General features: G+C 45.1%; 1 protein-coding gene across 4 annotated transcripts in view; it reads right to left on the reverse strand.

The window, feature by feature from the left end:
• WDR44 (WD repeat domain 44) overlaps positions 1-22,389 on the reverse strand; it is a 1,281,409-nt gene that overhangs the window by 417,955 nt on the left and 841,065 nt on the right. For all 4 annotated transcript variants that reach the window (XM_069612853.1, XM_069612855.1, XM_069612854.1 and 1 more), the window contains one exon: positions 5,792-5,943. In XM_069612853.1, coding sequence (XP_069468954.1) covers positions 5,792-5,943 — 152 coding nt within the window. The remainder of the gene's footprint in view (positions 1-5,791; positions 5,944-22,389) is intronic.

Below are 22,389 nucleotides of genomic sequence, written 5' to 3' on the forward strand. Positions count from 1 at the left end.
TAATTATGCTAGTATGCAATCTTATGTTATCACTGGGACTCTGAAATGAAAAAGGGTTGACAATTACGCGTCTACAAAGACATATCAGAGGCCTGTATAATTGATAGAACTTTGATACAGTTCTTTTACCGCACATATCTCTCATTCCATCTGATAACAATATGCCTTTCAAATTCAAAAGACAGTTACCTATACATTTAGCCTTTTCAATGACCATTAATAAGTCACAGGGATCTATGCCCCCTTCCTGGAAGCGATCAGTGGTAATCCCGATATTTAAGAAGTGGGACAGAAGTGACCCTATGAATTACCGACCGATATTAACATTTAAGATATGCTAGAACGACGTATATTACGCTGGCAACAGCAAGTTAATTAATACATCTACTGATATCGTGTTTAGATTAATTCTGTAGCAGGGAATCATACGGATCCAAAATAGCTATTCTTTTGATTCTAAACCTCATGGTTGGGATTTTATAGCTAAAATCATGTTTTCATTCACCACTATGCGTATTCAAATTTCATTGGTTTGTGCCAGCACAATAAACCCAGTGAGCAGGTCGCAGAGGCCCCTTTGTTAAACTTTCAGTCAATGATTTATATGGGTAGCTGGTAGGCCTCTTGTTTGTTTTTCCATCAACTGATCATCTGGGAAATTTTAATGTCTACATTTATATGAACGGACGCTCTAAGTGCCTTTGGCTGCTTTTGAAGTCATGGGCTCAGTCCAGATTATCAGTTGAGAAGAAGAGTTCGAGGCCTAGTCAGAATGTATTTAATGGCATTTCCTGAGAATATTTCTCTTCAGATGTACCCATGTGCATGGGGCATACCAATACTCAGAGGCCTTGAGCAGATAGACAGTATATTCTCCATAACAGTCTCTGTTATAGAGAATATAATGTGGTTATTTGTTTGATGGCTAATAAAACACCTGTTTTCTCCAGATGGCTAACCATATTCTCTGTGATTTTAACTTCACCCCCAATAATGTATGCTAGTCTAAAATTAAATAACCTTATTGTCTGGATCCCAGGAAGAATCAATAAAATCAAATTTGAAAAACACACATTAGAACACCAATTTGGCAATGCAGATTTAAACAGTAATGTATTCCATGTTTAAGTCTTATACACAATTATAACTTAATACATTTAAAATGAGCATCTAATTGCATTATGTATCACTTATATTTACCATTATTTCACATATACTGAATCGAATGCACTTCAAGTTGTCTTGCTTCATTTGAAAATACATGGTATTTTGGTTTACGAAAGTACAGTTGAATACATTAAGTCATCTTTAAATGCTTAACAATATTTTCTGGATAATGTAAGAACTGGAACTGTTCTGTTTTTTTTTAGCTTTCTCTAACTCCTTTCCTCCACTATTTGGAGGGAGTAGCAATATATTTTGTTCTATCCTAACTGCTGCTCTGCATTTTAGACGCCATACTATTTAATTGTATAGTTATATACTGTTCATTGTTTCCATGTAGTAAGGTAACATTTTGCAGAAGAAAGAACGTTTTTCTTAAAAAAAAAAAAAAAAAAAAAAAAAAAAAAAAAAAAAGGGGCTTTCGGCATCCTGGTTATCAATTGAAAGTGCATCACAACCCAGTTCTTTGGCCTCGACTACATTTTCACCTGTGCAGTTCAAAGCAGTGTTCAGTTTGTGGCAAATTCCACGTCATAAATCAGGTGTTGTCTCATGTGAGAAGGAAACTGCCTGCATTCTACAGGGCCACTTTTTGTGGTATATGAAGAAAAACAACACAGGTGAGGGAAGCAATGTACCATTCTGGCATATCTTGCTTTAGATTCAGCCCCTGTTTATTACCCACTACACACTTAGTGAAATACAGGAAACGAGCACTGAATATCAATATGTCAAAGCCACAACACCTCACAGCACTGAGGGACAGGGAGGAACTTTCTACAAACAATGAGAGTGCCTGTGCATCTAAGAAACAGTGCTGAATTCCTCCGCTCGGATGGCCACTTCTATAGTAGGGGGAAGCAAGTGAGCATGAAGACACTTCTAGGTCAGGGTGGTTTTCAATATGAAGGTTTCCTGCTGGGCGTACAGCCCTAAAGCAGCTGCCAGGGCATTTAGAGCCCTGACCACAAAGACTGCAGGGGCATTGTGGATATTGGACCTACTTAGGCAGTTGCATCTCTGAGAATAGTCTGCATATAAAACAACTTTTTCCGGAACCGTAAAACAACTCAGTTAAATACACAACTTGCTTGTTGTACCACACTGAACAGTCTACAGTACTCTGGAAATCTTTATAAGAGGCAGGATGGTTGTTGGATATATGTCAAAAATGTGAATTGCCCCTTTTGGAACGCCCTGAAAAATTCTACTTTGGCAAAATGTTTTTTTTTTTCCAACTTGTGTGTCAAGGGATGGTCAGTTGTTGTGAAAAGAGGATGCGACCGGTTTTCCCAAGCTGTATGAAGAAAGGAAAGCTAGGCAGTTGCAACAATGATACTTACTGCCCCTTTCAAATCTGAACTTCAGTCACTTACACTAGAGCTTCTGAAGGAGGTAGCAAGGAGAAGTGAAATATTGTATAATGTCAAATAAATTGGAGGTGGCATGGCCTAGCTGGAGGCAGATGGCGGTGTAACCCCCACGAGCTCCGCAATCCTTGGAAGTGAAAAAGGCAATTAATAGCTTCACTACATCTCGCTCGACTGAAGCCGGGGATACTGATCTGAACCCTCAGGCACCTTGAGACTCGCGTTTCCGGAGTTGTGGAGTCGGCAGTGACTTCGAAATCAGCGTGGACACGAAGTCCAGACCCGGAGCGCCATAGAGCAAGAACATGGTGGTGTAGTTGGGAGTTCCAGCCTGAGTGGAGCCCACTATTGCACCGGAGTCCAGGGACAGTGACAAGCTGTAGCAGTTCAGCTGCCTAGTGGAGAGCAGTAAAGCAACCTTACCGACTGCCAAGGCAGAGACCCGGCCCGGAGGGCAGAGACGTGCCTTAGCCAGGAGCAGCTGCTTCTCTGGAGCAGAAGCGGGCAGCTGTTGACCAAGAATAGATCATCATAAACCCCTGCCCCCCCCGCCAATGGCAGAGCCGTGTACAAGGATCGGCTCCCTATAACAGCGGGGGCCCATCTTGGCAGGAAGTGTGCTCTGTTGCAGATACTGCGGTGCTGGGACAGCTGCCGAAGGATCCGGAGCGGGAAACGGTAAGAAGCGGGGGAGATCCTCCCGCTACGGCGGTGGGTGGGGAGCTCCCCCCTTGAGGCTTGAGCTCCGGTGCTGATCTCAAGATCTCGTCAGAACAAAAATGTCAAGCAGCAGGCTGAGGAGCTGACTCAAATCCTTCCAGGTAGAGCGTGCACACCTTAGAGGGGTTTTTATTCAGAATGGATTAAGCAACTCTCACGTCTCACCCCTGAGAGGCTGAAAGGAGGCTTCAATGCCACACTTGACTAGGCCATTTGGCACCCTACAGAGGCTGGAGCGGTGGTGGTGGTGGTGGTGAGCGGGAGTGCAGGTCCTTCGAGGTAATACAGCAACTTACAGGCATTATTCACCATTAATAGTGCAAGTGGACAGTTGCTAGCCTCGGCGTAGGGTACAAGGACTGGGCTGTGCACCTTGCCTCGTATTCTGAAGCATTTCATCCTACAGCGATATACCCTTCGGTCTGCTGAGCTGGAGTTTGAGCTTTTCTTTGCTTTGAATTACTTTAGAAGCCAGGCTTAAAGAGGGGAGGATTGGAGCTGGATGAGTGGGTCCAGCTGGAGCTGCAGTGGTCTGCATCTGGGAACCCCAGGGAGACATTGGAGTGCACCTCCTCCACATTACTAGCTGATTGTCGTGCCTTTCTCCGCTTCTCTCCGCTACAATTCACCTATGCACCGGATGAAGCCTGGTAAAGCTAAGGAAAAGCTGATTACTTCCATCAAGGAGATGCTCCAACTGCCAAGACCAGCCTCTGATCCGGCACCTGCTGTAGATGAAGATGCGCAACCTGCCACTAAGCGGAATATCCTATGCTTGTTTCAGTCGGAAATGGACCACTTGGTTTTGCTCTGCACTGGTGCAGATCTTTAAGTGGCTTGGTTGGCTGCTGTGTGGCCTGCATTTCAGTATGGAGCTCACAACCCTCCTCTTCAAGGACCATCTCCTCCCCAAACCCTAGTCCACTCACACTCCACTCCCCACCTTACCCGAGACTGGGTGATCTGCTCCCCACTGTTTTCTCCCCTGGTTGCTTGTAGATTCCTTGCTGCTAAATTGCCATCCCTTCCGCTCGCCCGGTGCATCTTCGCTTTCCTCACAGTGTCCTTCCACCTATGATTTGTAAAGCACTCTTGCTTCCCAAAGCAAGATCTGCCCTCAATAAATACCCTAATAATATGAATCTTTTGTGAAAGGGATGGTTAGCCAAATGACCGCAAAACATGACATGTTCTGCATGTAAATGGACAGATCAACTACTCTTAAAAGGTTGCCATCTCTATAAAGAAAATAACTAGTTACATATGTCAAACCACCACCCTACTACAATTCAGAACACTGCTCAAGACTCGGCTATTCAAGAGTGATAAACGTACCCGATAGACTTATCTGTTCACATACCCTTTCCCCTCTGTCCCCAGCTCACCATTTTGATTTGACGTCACCTTATGGTTTCTTTCAGCGCTAGTAATAATTTACTTTGTGTACGTGTAATCAAACATAGTAAACATGGGATGCTGTACCAAATGAACAAGCCTGTATTTGGCATACATACTGCACCTGAAAATATGATAGATATAACTGGCAAATAAGGCTACACTTGGGCATACGCTAGATGCAGAGAAGGGTCATTTGCTGCATTTGTTACTGAGTTGCAGTCGCCTCAAATGAGGCTGCACCTAACATTTGTTGCAGCACTTGTGCTTATGAGGCTGTGCCTGAGTTTATGATGTTTTACCAAGCATGTGGCTTTGATTGATGCAGGACTTACTCACTTTGCTAATGCTCGTTTGGTAAACAAGTGTTGAAGGTTATTTTTCTATCAGCAGTAAAATAACAGCGATTTGCCACTATTCATTTCTGCTAAGCTATGGCCAATGTATCTTGCTTGGAAAAATGGAACATACAGTGTGACAGTTCCCAAACAGGTAGGCGGGGGTATCGATGAATTGCATGAGGAGACTCGAAGAAAGTACCGAGCACAAACAGAACGGATCCCTGTAGTCCCGCATGACAGGGCCTGCACCCTGTCACTGGTACGTATCACACAGATGGAAGATAGCTGTATCCCGCCCAGGGTACTGCCACCCACCTCCACACATCTGCAATCACCCGCTACCTGATCTCAGATCACATATCGCCTCTGCCACTAGAATGCAGATAAGTCCCAAGATAAAAATACAGTCTAGCTGGACACATTATCAGTGTCCTTGACTTGCATACTCGCCTTCACAGCATACAAACACAAGCCTTTTCTACTTGGGGCGCTAGCAGAGATTTAGCCACCCCTACCTACAGGCTACAATACAGGCACACCTTCTAAATCACTCGGATCAATCTCTCATATCTTGGACATAGATCCTCCAAGGGCGTTCACCTACAGCACTTTGAGATCATACCAATGGCATGAAGGCGCTATACAAATGCCACATTACATTAACAATATCTACTTCCCAGAGTTCAAACTGAGATCAAGATAACAACGGTGGACACATTTCCTTAAAGTCAAAATGACCAATTTGACAACATGAATATGGTGAGAGCGTGCAGTGCCATGAAGACCGAAATGTAAACTTGCCATATGTTCCCCACTAAGGTCTTGTACCACTTTAATTTGTTCAAAATCGTAAGGTCCTTTGAATCCATGTGCAGCTTTGAATTTCACAGGCCGCGTGTAAGGCATCCCTTCATCATCGCTGGAGGACGGGTCGTCCTGATCGGTGTGGAATACTACAAAAACAAAGCAAATAAGGAAAGGTCACTTTTATATGCACATCAGACAGAAATCCTGCATTCCCAATGTTGTCATGGCCTACGAGAGAATGACTTGTTAGGCATGCTGCATCAAACAGATGCAAACAGGAGTTGTCTACTTACCAGAGTTCATATAGAAATAAATGCGGACATATTTTTGCCCACTCCACCCTCCCATTCTCCCCCACACCCCTACAAGTGGGCTGGTTGGGTGGGGTTCTATTGCAATACATACATCAACACTGCTGCACCTGCTCAGTGCAAATACAGACTATGTCTCCACAATACGAACTCCAGCATAGTACATTATGCCGAGATCTACTGCCTCCTGACTGTAGTGTCTTGTTTCTAAGATGGCATTCTGCCTGTCCCGTGTCTATGTCTGACCCTAGGAACGGACATCGTGAGGACAGATCACATGGAGGGGGTCGTATCGGACAGAGCAAGTTAATAAAGAAGAAGGTTGCATGTCTGCAAGCACTGTGTCCTCGTATAGTGTGCACACTCCCAATCATCTAAGTGGTCCCTTTGATATAACATTGACCCAGGCCCAGGGCCGCATGAAATGCGGGACGATAGAGGGTCTGGGAGTTTAGGCGCGGGGTGGGAGGAAAACAGCACAAAAGCATAGGGAGGGGCGTCTGAATGGCGCCACAAGAAACAAAAGCCCAGGAGGGGCAGGAAACAGCACCTGGTAAGGTGCGAATTGTAACAGCATGGGGTCAGAGGGTAACCCGGCCGCCCCCAGGAAGGAACAAAAGGCCTGGGGGGGGTATAAGTAAGCCCGGAAAAGGAGAGGCGGCACAAACCAGGTAAGAGCTCACCTCTCTCGGGTAGGCTCTTGGTACCTGGAGAAGGGGAAGGAAAAATGTTTGCCACCCAACCCACCCTACAAGAAAAACGGAAGAAGAGGCGGTGCAGGCAGGAGCCAGTACGCCGAGGACTCTCTCGGTACACGGTTTGAAAAAGAAGGAACGAGCAGAAGTAAGAACGCCGAGTACTCTTTCGGTACACCGTCCAAGAAAAGAAGGAACGAGCAGAAGTAAGAAAGCCGAGTACTCTTTCGGTACACGGTCCAAGAAAAGTTGTAGGCGGCATGTGCCCCGGAACGAAGGCTCAGGGATAACAAGGACTCAGGAGGAGCCTTGGGCAGCTTCGGAACTGGACACAATGTGCCCAAAAGCATATGGCTGTGTAATTATTTTTGTTGTGTTGTATTTTCTGTAAGAAAATAAAATGCCTACGGCCTACAATTTTTCCATACACATAAGTTGTCTGTAATTTATTACTTAGGTAGGGATCTGGTAAGAGAAGCAGAGTGAACCCACACTACTCAGCCTATGGGGACAAGGAAGAAAGCGTGCCCTGCGTACCCCAGAGCGGCTCTTATCACAGAATTGCAAAAAAGTGTGAAAGGCTGCACTTGACCCGCGGATGCCAGAGGGCCTTCTGCACTGGGTCCTGTAGTGCACCATTTGCCCCGTTCTCCTCCCTGTGGTGCAAATCCAATATATGAGCGTTTAAGGAAGGAGCGTTCGACGAGCGCCCCTACCCCACTATCCACATTCGTTTTGGTGGCGAGCCAGGTCTGCAAGCAGCATTTCAGTCCCAGCAAGTTCTCATGCAAGCAGCATAGATAATTTGTGCTAGTGGATATATAGGCTCCAGGACACAGTAACGTACCTACTCTCTCCTTGCAGTTAAAAGTGAGGAGCAGGGAAGGTATGTATCACAGCAGGACAGCTCAATCCAAAGGCCAGGTGGCCTACACACTCCCACAACGTGTCCAAGATTGTGTCAAGACCTGCCATCAATACAGCACTGAGTAAAAGCAAGCCCATCACATAGTTATCATGTCTGAAGGTTAAGGGCCAATCGTCAACGCCACCCTGGCATCATTTTCCCCTGGTTTGCCAAGCAGAATGGAGGGAGGCCATAAAGTTACAGACTGTCCCAGCATTTGATATTTCAGACACCAGCAGTCTTGCACCACGCTGGAATAGATGGCTAAAAGAACTATACATTTACAGTGACGCCACTGGAGTTATGGAAGAACAGTGTCTGAGAGGAATACTCATGCATTCACTTGGCCAACAGTGTGAGACATTGTATTTGAGATGCCGAACACTGCAAAGAATACATTCACAGGAATTATTGACTCATTAAACACCTATTTTGCTCCGCATAACAATGTTGATTATGAGAGACATACATTTTACACCACCACTCAAGTGAAAGGTGAGCCATTGGACACATTTGTGATGCGACTGCATAAGAGGGTCAAGTAGTGTGATTTTGACCATATCTCAACGGAGGAAGCTCTGAAATCACAAGTAATTGCAGGGTGCGAGTTCCGGAAAAAATGTATTACAACAAACCAGGTCTCTAGAAGAAACTCTGATGCTCGCAAGGGCTGACATGGCAATCTCCATGCAAGTAGAGTCCCTTAGGAAACATAACACTATCACAGACTGTGGCTGCAGAGCCCATATGTCATATCTAAGCAAATGACAAATCAGTCAACAAGGAACACCACAAATGCTATAGCTAAGATGGGAGTAATCTCGACCATCAACTAAAAGAAACCAGTCCTAGTCAGTCTTGTCAAAACAAAAAGGGATCTATACTAAAGAAACCTAACCTTGCCCTCGCTCTCACTATACAAATGTGAAAAAGGATGTTTGCAGAGGAAAATAGTGTTTCAAAATAAAGGCCAAAAAGGCTTCTATGAACTGGCTACATCTGCCTTCCCCACGTGGTCTCAGGATTTGGGGTAAGGATAGGTGAGCGACAGTTCTTTCAGGGTGTCATACTTTGGTTTGCAGGTACGTTTTAAGAGCGTGTGTCCGGTCTTTGAACAGCTTACAGTTCAATTAGATCTCTCAGGTTTCTCTCATCCAAGTCCGGGTGTCATCCTTCTTTCACAATCGGACTTCGCTCAGTCTGGCTCAAGTCTGTCTTTTTTTTTTGTTTTAAATATCACAGTCTGTATGTCTTTCTCATTTATCAAAGTTTACAATGAAGGCTTCCCTCTGTCGGGCTTGAGCCTCCTCTTTCTTGGGGTTCCCTTCCCCAAGTTTTTACACAAATCAGGTATACAGTTCAATTACAGGCTTCCCTCTGTCGGGCTATACCACAGCTCAATAACAGGCTTCCCCCTCTACCGGGCTTGCCTGTCCTTTCTCTTGGGGTTCCCTTCCCCACGCTTTTACACAAAACACACCATCAGACTTCCCACAGTCGGGCTCAAGTCTGTTCAGTTAAACACATCAGTCGAAAACTTTCGAAACTGCATAGGATTTTGCTAGATCTCTGCATGACCACTTTGATCAAACCAGTTCCACTGTAGGCTTCCCTCTGCTGGGTTCAAGCCAGTCTCGTGAAATGCCTTTTGGTATTGTAGTTTCACTTTTTGGCAACCTTCCGCTTGTTTTTGCTTTTCTCACAGGCACATTAAAGTTCATAAACACTTCTCTTCACCGGGAGATACTTTTCATGATTCACAGAGACTTTCGGCATTGCGCTTCATTTCATAGGACCACTCTATTAACTTGTATTGCTTCAGAACAATCGTCTCTTTCTCTTTTACTTCAGATGTGTAACCTTGCTTGTTACTGTTATCACATGTGCCTTTTACAAATCGGGCTCTCCACCATCAGCCCTTCCGTTCCTCCCCAACACTCCAACACTCCAACACTCCTGATGTCAAGGAGGTGGGGGGTACTGGCAACTTTCAAGCACATCAAAGGACTGCTCCCTTCCGCTCTTCGGCTTCTTACGGCGAACCTCTACGTCCCTTTGGAAACACAGATCTTTCGTCTGGCTTCCTCTTGCTCTCTTGTAGTCAAACAGCTCCTTGGCCTTCCGTTCTCTGTTGCCTGGTTACTCACAGCCCTGGCCGAGTTGCTCCTTCTCGTACCTCGCCTTGCTCCAAGCTGGAAATAATGTTTATGGACTTCAAGTGCCACAAGGCTTCACTCTTATTTCGCTCCCACTTTGCCAACTCCCCTTATTAGCATTCTTGCAGTTTTGGAAGTAGCACAATGTCTAAATGGGATGCTTTCTGAGGCAGGGTATCACCACCTGCCCCTCAAAGGCCTGGGGCTTTAGTATTTCACCCAGGGGCGGGACTCTGGCTTGGGCAGTGCCAGGTAACCCCAGCTGCCCCTGGTTTGGCTTCCAGGAGTCACAGCTCCCTTGACAGACTGCAGCCTCCCCTGTGCTCACAGGCTCCGGCTTCTGGCAGTCCTCCTCGTTCCAGGACCTCCAGCAGCTGTTCCTTCCTCCCGGCCTCTATGCACCATCCAGCATCCCCAGGTCCCTCAGAGTGTGCTCCGCGTTTTATACTGGCTGGGAGGGTTAACGGGAGTCAGGAGTGAGTGGTTGCCCAGCTGTTATGCTCACCTGGTATCTGCGGGGGCGTGGGTTACGGTTGGAGCCCTCCCTGGACTTGACTCCCCTAGATTGGCCTCTTTCCCCAGCTGCAGTAGTGTGGGCTGCTGTGGTTGCTGGCACTGCCCGTTTTCTTGTGAGGACGAGCTCTCCGTCCTGCTTCTCATCAGCAGGGGTGCTGTTGATGGACCTAGTTGCTTCACTGGTCCGTCTGCGTGGTGGCCCAGACCATCTGTGACCGAACCACCTTGAAGGTAAGTGTTTATAACAATGATTATTGTCAGTATCCTTTTGCAATGTCTTTCCTTTCATCTATCTTCCTCTCTACCTGTGGTGTTCCCCAGGGGTCTAACCTCTCGCCCTGGCTTTTCAACCAATACCTGGAAACTCTCGCCCACTGCATTGCCATTTTCTGCTCAAATTTTCAGTGCTACGCTGACGACACTCAACTAATTCTCAAACACTTGAAAAATGTCACGTCTAAATGATTGCGCAGCCCTAAGCGAATGGTAATTATCCTATTCAAATTGAATGTGTAACTGGACAACAAATACAGTGAAACAAAGAGTCCAAAGCAATAGATTCTTCAGTCAGTAAAACGCTGTTGAAACTGATTTTATGAGTTGATGCAAAAACAAGACTGCCGGCACGTGTTTCGATCCAAAACAACGGGTCCTTTTCAAGGCAAGACGTATGTTATTCAAACAGAGTTGGAAAACCCAAACCCTCCTTAGGGGCAGATATATGGGCCAATTCTAAAGTAGTTGATTCTCCTGAAGAATATAAACAGCAAATAACTGAAGCATTCTCTGTTACTAATACATTGTGGTACATTCCCAGAACATGGGAGTTTGTTCAAATGTTGCAAATGTAAGTTCAGGGGCTGGTTCCCCACTGTGGCCAGAGTCCAAACTCTAAGGAGGGCTTGGGTTTTCCAACTCAGTTTGAATAACATACGTCTTCACAGTCCCCACTTCGCAGTCCCCACTTAGAAAGTAAGTAGGGTTTCAAGGTTGCACACAAGGTTTATTTGTTGCGAGACCAAGCGTAAGGTATTTATACAGTTTATAACCTTGTGTGCTCCTTTTCTCTTGCAGGGATGGCCTGGCGGAGCCAGATGGGGAGCGACTATCCGAAGACCTGCCAACAATTGCTGGATGGATGGGTCCGTGTGGACGCTGGGCAAGAAGAAGGCTCCTGAGTAGCTAGATGCTCGGAACAGGTGAGGATGCGCTCCGACCGATGACATGGGGAATCAGGTAAGTTGCGATGCAGGCGATGGTATTGCAGAGCCAGGTAAGACGCGCATCCGGCGTTGGAGTTGCTGGAATCAGGTAAGCTGCGCGTCGAGAGATGGCGTGGCTGAAGTCAGGTAGGTGCGCACTGAAGTAGTAGTTCAGGAACCTGAGGAGTTGTGTGCTGAGATGATTAGCTGGAAACAGGTAAGGGCACTACAGGCGGTGGTGAGCGTTACGCTGCAGAAAGCAGACTAACGCAAAGCGCTTGCACGCGGATGGGGCTGGCTTAAATAGCCTGGCCCCAGCCACTCACCTTAGCCCCGCCTTGTGGCTCCACCTTGCCCCTTCCACAGACTTCTGCACGTGCCCTCCAATGTTTCTTAATGGCCACGCCCGGCCTGGATGCACGTGCCCTAGACAAAGTGTACAGAGCACACTTTATGAGCCTGGCACCATAGGTAATCTTCATAGCTCCAGTTTGTCTCTTTTTTGTCCCAGTGGTTTTGGGGAAAAACAGTGGGGAAGAATTATAGGAGTTGTAGTGTTTCCGAGTGGTTGAAGGAAAATTATAAAAGATGCCGTTAGGAGAAGGGGAACAATCGTGGTGCTGTAAAACATGGGATGATATATGTGCTCTCCTTTTTCTGGTTCCCCTACGCCTCCCTTTTGTGTTGGTACCTGTTGGGAGAGGGCAACGATATAGGATTCAAAATTGTGTTTGGTAGAAGGGAGAATGTCGGGTAGGGATGTGTTAAGGAAAGGGGGACACCATGTCTCACCTTGGGATGACTACTCCCTCTCTGTTCCACTCACTGGGTCTGGACCCAATGGCGATGACCCTTCTCTGGCCACCCCAGAATAGGATACCAAGGGGGTTCTTGGGAAAAAGCCCTTGGGATCTTTACAATGTGCAGGAATATTAAATACAACATTATGCAGACCACAGAAGCTCAGGCAAGAGTGCAGATAGTTCTCACTCAATGAAATGGTTGTCTCCCATGTACAGTCAGGACTCTGACAACAGCAGGAGTATCTGCGTAGAATCAGAAGATATACAGAGAAAAGGTGAATATCAGAGAGCGTCCACTCCAGAAGAACCAAAAAGAAAGTTCACGCCACAAAAGATAAGATGACTTCGACTCATACCTGAGTGGTGATCGCAAGAGAGGATATATTCATACCATAGGAAATAAGACCGCAGTAGAATATAGTCCAATGCTTTTGCTTCAACTAAATGGAAGTGCAGGAGAATTCCTGATTGATACAGGTGCCACGGTTAATGTGATAAATGAAGGCACACACCAAGGGCTCAAAAACACTGCAAAATTTTGATCTACCGATACGGACATATATCCCCATGTATCTAACACACCCTTTGCATGTAAAGGGATGTTTGAAACAACCTGCTCTTACAAGGACAAAACGGCAAGCTGATCATCTGCGTCATGAAAGGTGAAGTACCAGGAGGGAGCATCCTCAGCTTCAAATCAGCCATGGGAATGGGGTTGTTGCACACACTGTATCAAATCATGTCAGCATACATCGCAAAACCCAAAGACAGGTTCGTCAAGATATTTCCCTCATTATTTACCGGACTGGCAAAACTAAAAGAGAAACAAATAAAATTGCACATCAACCCCGATGTAAAACCAGTGGCGCAGCATTAACGGGAAATTCCCCTGAATATTCAAAAAGAAGTAGAGGAAGAAATCTAAATCTCTGTTGAACGAAGACATTATCAAACGGGTAACATAACCACTCCATGGGTCTCTCCAATCGTCCTTGTGCCCAAAAAGGAAAATGGAGGAAAAATGTGAATCTGTGTGGAAATGCGAGCACCCAACCTGGCCATTGAAAGAGAAATGCATTTGTCTCCAAGAATGACTGACATGATACATCTACTGCATGGGTCAAATGTGTTCTCGAAATTGGACCTAAACAAGGGGTATCACAAGTTATAGCTCCACCCCGAATCTTGCTATATCGCCACTTTCACGACACATTTGGGATTACAAAGGAATAAGAGACTCAGCTTTGGGGTCTCCTCAGCAGATGAAATCTTTCAGAACGAAATACATCAAATCATCAAACACATCCCTCAGTGTCTCAATTACATTAATGACAATTTAATTTTTGGGGCAACACAGGAGGCACATGATGACACTCTGCGACATGGCACTGGAGAATGCTAACCTGACACTGAATGCAGATAAGTGTATTCAGAAAATTCGACACTGACATTTTTTGGACATATTCTCAAGTGATGGTCTACAGCCAGATCCGTCCAAGGTACAAGCTTTAATTGCCACGGCAACTCCTACGTCAACATTGGCAGTGCAATCATTTCTGGGTATGGCCAATTACTGCACAAGATACATATGAGACTTTGCCTCGGTTAGTACACAGTTACGACTTCACTGGCAAAGGACAAGAATGTACATGGACGTCTGAGTGTGAGGAAGCCTTGCAGGAGATAAAATCATGTATTTCGTCAGCCTCCTAAATGGCCTACTACAACCCTGATCTGGAAACAGAGCTGACCGTGGATGCAAGTCCAGTAGGTTTAGGGGCAATACTGGCTCAATTCAAGTCGGGCTCGTCCCGACGCATTGTTGCATACGCCAGTCGAAGCCTATCATTCACTGAATGCGCATATTCACAGCCCTAGAAAGGGTGTTTGGCTGTGGTCTGGGCATGTGAATACTAAAACCTGTTCCTATACGGAAGGAAAGGTACAATTGTTACAGACCATAAGGCGCTCACGATGATATATGGCAAGCCAGTGTCAAGATGCCTCAGTGGATCGCGCGTTGGAGGCTTCGATTACAAGAATACTGTTTTCACATTATACACATGCGAGGGAAAGACAACCACCAGGTAGATTTCCAGTGCCGGTATCCCTTACCTGCTAAAGAAGAAGCCCAGTCTTCCAAAGCGGATCAGTACATCAACTACATTATAGAGAACGCACTTCCGAGATCCGTGACCCTTTCAGAGATCCTCAAGGACATGTTCAGGACAGAGTTTTGACACAAGTGAAGGCATTGGTGACGTCCGGAACATAGTGTGAATCCCACAGAAGCAATGAAAGATTCTCGGAGAGTGAACAGAAACTGTGAAAGACATTTTGTCTACTAAAGGATGTGCCGTCAGTCTCTCCACAAGGATTACTGTTAAAAGAAAATAGAATTGTCATTCCTGAGTCCCTTCAGGATCAAATCATTGATCTAGCGCACATAGGGCACAGAGGGATTGTTTCCACCAGAAGACAGCTCAGAACGAAGGTGTGGTTTCCAAATATGGACGATAAGATACAGAGGACACCGGAAACGTGTAATTTGTCAGCCAGTGGCTACACTTTCCCGGAACCCCTGAAAAATCACACCAATGCCCCTGAAGGTGTGGGATGAAGTGGCCATCACATGTTTGGAACCCTGACAAATGGTGAATACGTTTTAGTGGCAATGGCCGAGATGTCTCGCTTTCCGGAGATACAGCTAATCTTTTCTACTGCTGCTCATGCCGAAATTCTAGCTCTTGACAAGATATTTGCCAATTATGGCATCCCATCAACAGTACAGTCGGACAATGGTCCGCTCTTCAGCGGACAAGACTTTCCCATGTTTGAGGAATATTTGGGGTTTCAACATCAGACCATCACCCCTCTATGGCCACAGACCAATGGCATTGTAGAACAGTTCACAGGCAACATAAAACGCACACTTCTGGTATGCACCATCACCCAAGGGTTGTTCACACAAGCCATCTGCACATTGCTACGAGATTATAGAACTATGCTGCATAGCTCACCGGGAGTGTATCCATCAGAACTAATGTTTGGCAATATAGTGAGAACAAGGCTGCCACAGGTAGTGGATCCAGTGAGCTGTCCACACCTGAATCAGAAAGCCAGGATGATGGATGGTGCAAGTAAAAGGAAAATAAAGAGGTATGCAGATGGGAGGAGAAAAGCCAAGGAATCGAACATACATGTGGATGACTCCGTGCTAGTACGCCAACCTCAAGGGCAGGAATATGTGCCTGCGTTTGATCCTAGTTCACCTACTGCAACACAGTTCAAGGGTCCATGGTGTCGGCTGAATGTCCTGGTCGTTCCATCACCAGAAATTCATAATTCTTCAGGAAACTTGCTGAAGGAGCCAGCAGATATAGCGAGCTCACAATAGAGCTGCTTTGATTACATGAATGCTGACGTAGAGACTGATGACAGCTGCAGTGATGGAGACATCAATGTGGCGGTTTATCCTAGTCCGTCAAAAAGAATAATCTGCAAACCAGCAAGGTGGATAGAAGAAATTGAATAACGTGCCATGTAATGATTTATGTAAGGGGGAAATGTAGTGTCCTTTTTCTATGTTGGCATTCTGCCTGTCCCCTGTCTATGTCTGCCCCTAGGAACAAACATTGTGAGGGCAGATCACGTGGAGGGGTTATATCAGACAGAGCAAGTTAATAAAGAAGGTGGTTGCATGTTGGCAAGCTCTTTGTCCGTGTGTTTATTGTAAGTGCGCACACGCTCCAGATCATAAGAGGGCTTGATCCAACTGATATTATAACACCCCCTAGAGTAAGTCTGGGTCTGTAATGCACTGGGCGGGGTCCCTTCACCTCAGACCTACTTAACTGAGCAGTATAGAGTGCGAGTATGCCCACCAGTTTCTGCCAACGTGTTGTCTTCCCCACACTGCACCTTGTGTCAATTTGCTGCACACAGCCTCTGGGTGCCCAAGAGCTGCCGGAAGCAGCAGCCCCTCAGTGGCGGTCTTCTCCTAACAAGCGTCAACTCACCAGCCACTGCCGGACATCCCCATTTGCTGCATCACAGTAGGGGCACACTATCTGCTAATCTAGTGAACATTCCACTAGGCCCACATCGAGGGGAGGACATGGTACAGCCATTTACAGCTTACAAAGGTGGCCACTTGAACAATAACTGACATTTAAATAAACAAATCAAGGTGTACATGCTTACTTCCCACTTTGACAACTCATAACCCCTACAAGAAAACTCTTTGTACATTTACATATTACAAGCTGTGCCTACAAGGAGACCGTAACCACATCTAAGGCAGGCCCTATTTGCACCAGGCGTTCCACAAAAATTAAAAACCCTCCCTGTGCACCAAAATTTCATAATGTTTTAGAAACAGGACGATTTGAAACGCACAAATCATTTGTGTATGAGTAAACATCAAATAACTTATTTCCCAACATAAATCGCTGTGCAGGGTAATATTCAACCATAACTGTTTATGCATCAAGGGGATCCTATGTGCTATCACTATTTGCAGGTTTTTGTAGAGGTAGCATGGATTCTGTAGTTTCATCTTCAGAGATTTACTCAACGTGACTGTTAAACGCTCCCACACTCGGCAACAAACCAATGGTTTTCAGAGTAACTCTGAGGCGGGTTATGCAACTATTCACTTCTACACCTGCACACTCAATACTCCACTAACCCACGCAAACTACATGACAAGAATCAACCTCTACATCAGCCACTCCTGTATGGCAGTCACCGCCCACAACAGTCAATCTTCCATCAACACTACTGCCACACAACATCACCCCCCTACCACCGCCATATATGGCTCACTCACCACCCTGCTCACTTATACTCACTCTCAAGGACACATGTGCAGTATCCCAACCACTAATAACCCTAGCTTTGTTTTTAAAAGCAACAATTGCAAATCTACTCCTAAATGTTCTGTACCTTTGACAATAACCATCAAAGAGAAACCTACTCAACCATGCTACTACTCCACACAGGAACAAATCCCATCAAAAATCGATGAAGACACTGCATTTCTTTACGAAGAAACCCTGAAAAAGCACGTTCAACCATTTTGTCCTTTCTCATAAAAGTACATTGCTTGCGGTTGTCCATGTACAGCTTTCTTCCTTGAGCTTTATTTATACCACCAGCAAGTGGCTGTGCAGAATATAAGCTGTCACAAAAGCAAAGGACTTGTTTCATTGTCCAGCACAGGATTTCTAGTTGTATTCCTTGCTCTGCACTACAGACCCTACTATGCACCCTTGTCAGTGCAAGGTGATCAGTCAAACAAAAAAATGAAATCCTCAAACGGGTCAACCATCTCTTTACTAAAGAAAAGGTGCTCAACATAAATACAAATACCATTTTATTAAACCTCATGCCAGAGAACTACTACTCCTTGATCAAGCACAAGGTGGTGGCCCAGTTGATTCATAGCGGAACCAAACAGACTTAAAGTACACACCACTGTTTGTGGAAATGGTTGCCCTTTATCTTTAACCAATCTCACGTGAGGCTATCGACATCGCACTGTGCTACTGACCACAAGCGTATGGGCCTCTATTGAACACCCTTCAAAGATTTCACTTCCAAACTCGTAGTGAAAATAAAACGGACAATTCATGCTCAGGGACATCAACCTTTGGATCACCCCAAACTTAGATCCTTCCAACTCCACCGGTATCAAAGAGCAAAAACCAAGGTGCTAAACTAACTGGTAAAATAGCACTCTGGCTAGAAAATATGTTCTCATGGTCAGACAAGCGAGCTATCCATTAATGATCACCTTTCTTTAATCCTAAATGGAAAGCAACACCAACTGCACAATTTCTGTAAGGAAAGGGTAGTTTCCACTTTTATAAACCATCTTCTCAGCACGGTCACCCAGCACCACTCCAGGAACATGCTAACATCCCTCAGCGCAGTCACCCTTGTAACCACAAACTTGGCTTCGTTGCTACATAGCATCAAGCAACAAAGAAATAATGGCAGGTCCAAAAAAAAGTCTCAGACAGACCACATCTACCCTCAAACAAGATAGTACTTAATGTATTTGTGTTTGGTTTATCAACCTTTCACAATTACATCATAACTACATTTACAAAATACCAGTGAGCTTTTTTGAAAAAAGAACATTTCGACCTCAAAGTCTTCTATGGCTCTACACGCTGCCAGTCTAAAAGAAACAGCCAGTGAAACCAGCAATCAAACTACAAATGTTCATTAACAAACCTTACACAAATATGCAACATTTGGCAAAATAGCAAAGTCTCTACTGAAAACAGTGGCCATTAAACTAATTGCGCTGTTGACCCCCAAGTCCTTTGAGCCCAGGGGCCGAATAGTTATTTCAACTTCCTTTGGTCCATTAGATGCATCTTTCACGCCAATTGAGAGGCTAGTTTCAAATAGATGCTATTCATGGGAGGCGTGGGCCATCTAAAAGTTGTGCCCAACAGTTAAGCCTTTAGCTTCATCATAGGGCAGTGGTCTTCACGCTTTTATGCCAACCCTCCTTTAAAAGAACATTTTTACAGGTGCCACCACCCTCCACCAACCCACCTAGCCCTATCCCTGGTTATGGGGTTAGCAGGCATATGGAAAGGGAGGCATGTGGTATGCAGAGCGACCCTTTACTCAGGGATGGGCAGTGGGTGACGGCATGCCAAAATGCCACCTTCACCCATTCTAATGCATACTACTAAACCTATTTAGTCTTGAAGGGGAGGACAAGCTTGGATGTTTTTGAGGGGTATCCTATTGAGGTACAGTTGACATTTAGTTTGATAGGATGCTGGTGTACCAAGGAGGACACCACCATGAGAATTGAATAGTATACTTCTGCAGCAGGAGGAGGACTGTGGAGGGGTTGAAGCCAGCTCATCAAAACAATTGTCTCAGATTATTTCATTGCAGGTGGATGGAAGAGGGTGCATGTTTCCAATGTAGAAGATCCAAAGACTGATCACGGAGGATGAAATTTGCACAGCATGGAACAGGCTCGCTCTGAACATATGTCTTGTTCATTTTGGATTTTTAATTTACACTGTCTTCTATTCTTCCTCATCAATCGCCTTCCCCTGCTGACTCTCTTCACCATCTCTCAATTCTTCACACTCCCTCCTCTGTTTTTTCTGTCCCTACCCTGTGCCATCACCCTTCACTCTCTCCGTTCTTCAGATGTCCATTTGTACGCGTACTCACTCTTTCACACTCCCTTTTGTGTTCTCGTATTCCCTCTCAATGTTCTCCTTCATTCCCTATTTAATGTCCTTCGTCTTTGTCACTCCGTCCTGTTCCTTCTGTATCACTTCTTTTCATTCCATTCCGATTTTACATTTAGTTTATTCCCTTTATGCCCGCTATTCTCTTTGCTCTCCCTCTTATGAAGTCTCCTGGTTCTCCCTCACTTCCTTTCTGTCCCTTACTCTTTCTTTGGTTCAGTGGCTCGGATTGTCCTCCCTCACATTCTCCTTCTGACCCTCTCTAATGTTCTTTCTCTTTCATTCCCTTTTAATCTCTCCTTTTTTCTCCCTCGCATTCGGTCTCTCCTTTGTCCTCCTTTTGGTCTGCTCTATTTTCACCTTCAATTTTGTATTTTGTCTCTTACTTCACATCTCCAAATCGCTGAAGTTGTCCCATGCCATCCATGAGTAGGTCATTCAGTCCTGGTATTTCCTTGCCAGCAAGACTAAAACGTCCCAGTATGCAAAGAATAAAGCCTGGAATGGATTACACAGTTATACCACATGGGCATATTCCCTCCCTCCCTCCCTCCCTCTTCTAGCTATGCATCCTGCTATATGCCTGTCTCTCTCTTTTCCGTTCTCTCCATCTCCCCCCTCTTCACTCATTCTATCTCTTGATTCCCCCTCACACTCACATTCTATTTCCTTGTGCTCGCTCTTACTCATCTCCTCTTTCATTCTTTATTTCCCTTTTCAGTTTCCTCTATCTCTCTCTGTGCCTCTACCTGTCTCTCTCACTCCTTTCGTAGTCTGGCTCTATGTAGCCCTTTACCTCTCTTCCGGTCTCTCTTTCCCTCTGTCCCGATCTCTCTCGCCCCCGTCCTTCGCCCCTTACATGTATGTGTGTTGCATGTCATCCTTTTGTTCCTGTGTCTCCCTTCAGCTCTGTATGTTACTAAGTGCTGTAAGTCGCATGAGAAATTGAGTGTGGAAAGGGATGTGGCTTAAAGGTTCGGCGTGGCATGACCAGAACAGGGTAACGAGAGACCTGCCTAATGCACACTAGACTTGGTGCAAATTTCATTTATTGTAACCGGAGGGGCAGCCCTAGAGGCGGAACCTGTGGCTGAAATTAGGACTGCATCACAAAAAGGGTAGCCACCAATTTGAATTAGAGCATACCATTAGTTCTGGATGCTGTTCTGTTCGGGTAGGATTATATTGGTGTTAACTAAGTCTCCTATGGCCCATATTTTTCATTAAGTAATGAAATACATTAAGCACCAAGGCTATTTGTGATTCAATGACATACTTATTCATAGTCTCATTTATAAGGCTTAGATTAATTTTATTTAATGTTTCTCAGCATGTTGGTTTTAAGACAGTCAAGGTAGTACATACCAGTTTATCCGAGGTAGATGGCAAAATCAGAACCTAAGTCTAAAATTTTCTATTAAACCAACCATTTTCAGGAAAACAAAAAAGACATTATTTCACAATCAGTAGACGACACAGTGTGTGCTAAAAACCAACAGCTGCATTGCAATGTTGAAAATCAATACCAGCCGAGATAAGAGGTCAAACAGCATAGTGATACAAATATATCTGTGTTACACAAATTGATGGTGCAGTGAAAGAAAGAGCGTAGGGTGTTCAGGAATAACTGTCCTTTTAAGAAAAGATTAACCCTGTCTGATATGGGTTTCCCTGTGGTTTGGTGTTGACCAATCCTTGGTCTACGTCGGGAATATGCTTCCCAGGATTGAAGTTGGACAGGCTGATGAAATGCCTAGTCCTTGGATGTTTCGGCTTTCAGATATGGTGCCTTCTTCAGGGCCTCGATTGTGTCTCCCTTGTGATTGGGTCCGGGATGTGAAGAGATGGGGAAGGAGCACATCAACAGTGGAAGCTGTTGGTGAAGGAGAGCCAATCGTAGACAGGTGCGAAAAACTTGCAGTGCTAGTGGCTCAAGGAAGGTGGGCTGGACATAGACCAGTCTCCAATTCACTTCTTATACTGATGTGTAGATCGTTGCTTTCTCTGGTACTAAGTTGTGTGTGTCTATCGTTGCTATTAAACTCCAAGGAAAAGATGCAGTAGATGTTAAGTGGTAGAGTATAGTCACTTATGGTGCACAACATCAAATGTATGTTAATTAAAACTATTGCTAGACATACACATGGCCGTTTCCACAGACCAGACTCGTAGCCCCACCCACATTAAAACAGGTTGGTGTTCTGGGTACACAGTTGCACTTGGTGTAAGAATAGTTAAAGGTTGCTAGTGTTCGTTACCTGGGGCAGAGAGGGTTTGAAGAAAGGCTACTTTCCCCAGAGAAGCCTCTCTGCTTCTGTTTGCCAGCAGTCCATGAGCTTGTTTAGTAGCCATGAAAGACACCAGGCATCAGCACCCTCCTTTTACAGGTGTAGTATCTAAAGCGTGTAGAGGACGAAAATCATGCTGGCCACAATCCAAAAATGATACTATAACTGTTGCATTCCTACACGCAGGGAAGTCAGATGATGCTAAAATGTGCAACAGTGCAGTAACTGTTAACCTTGTGTGCTCAAACAACTTTAGTAGGGGCTGCACTTTAATGGCTAAAACACTGAATTGTGCCTCCAAAAAAACAGATTCCTTTAATAGCCAACACCATATTTCACAACTGGTTTAAAGCCAACACCGAGAACTCTGAAGAAGTTTATAGAACTAAATGTCTGTCAGAACAAATTATAACAGTGGCCTCTTACCCACTTAAATTGCAGTGCAGCTTTTTATTTCATGACTTTAAAAGAAAGTATCA

This window comes from Ambystoma mexicanum, chromosome 5p (genome assembly GCF_040938575.1).
Source record: "Ambystoma mexicanum isolate Mex_15411 chromosome 5p, UKY_AmexF1_1, whole genome shotgun sequence".
Lineage (NCBI taxonomy): Eukaryota > Metazoa > Chordata > Amphibia > Caudata > Ambystomatidae > Ambystoma > Ambystoma mexicanum.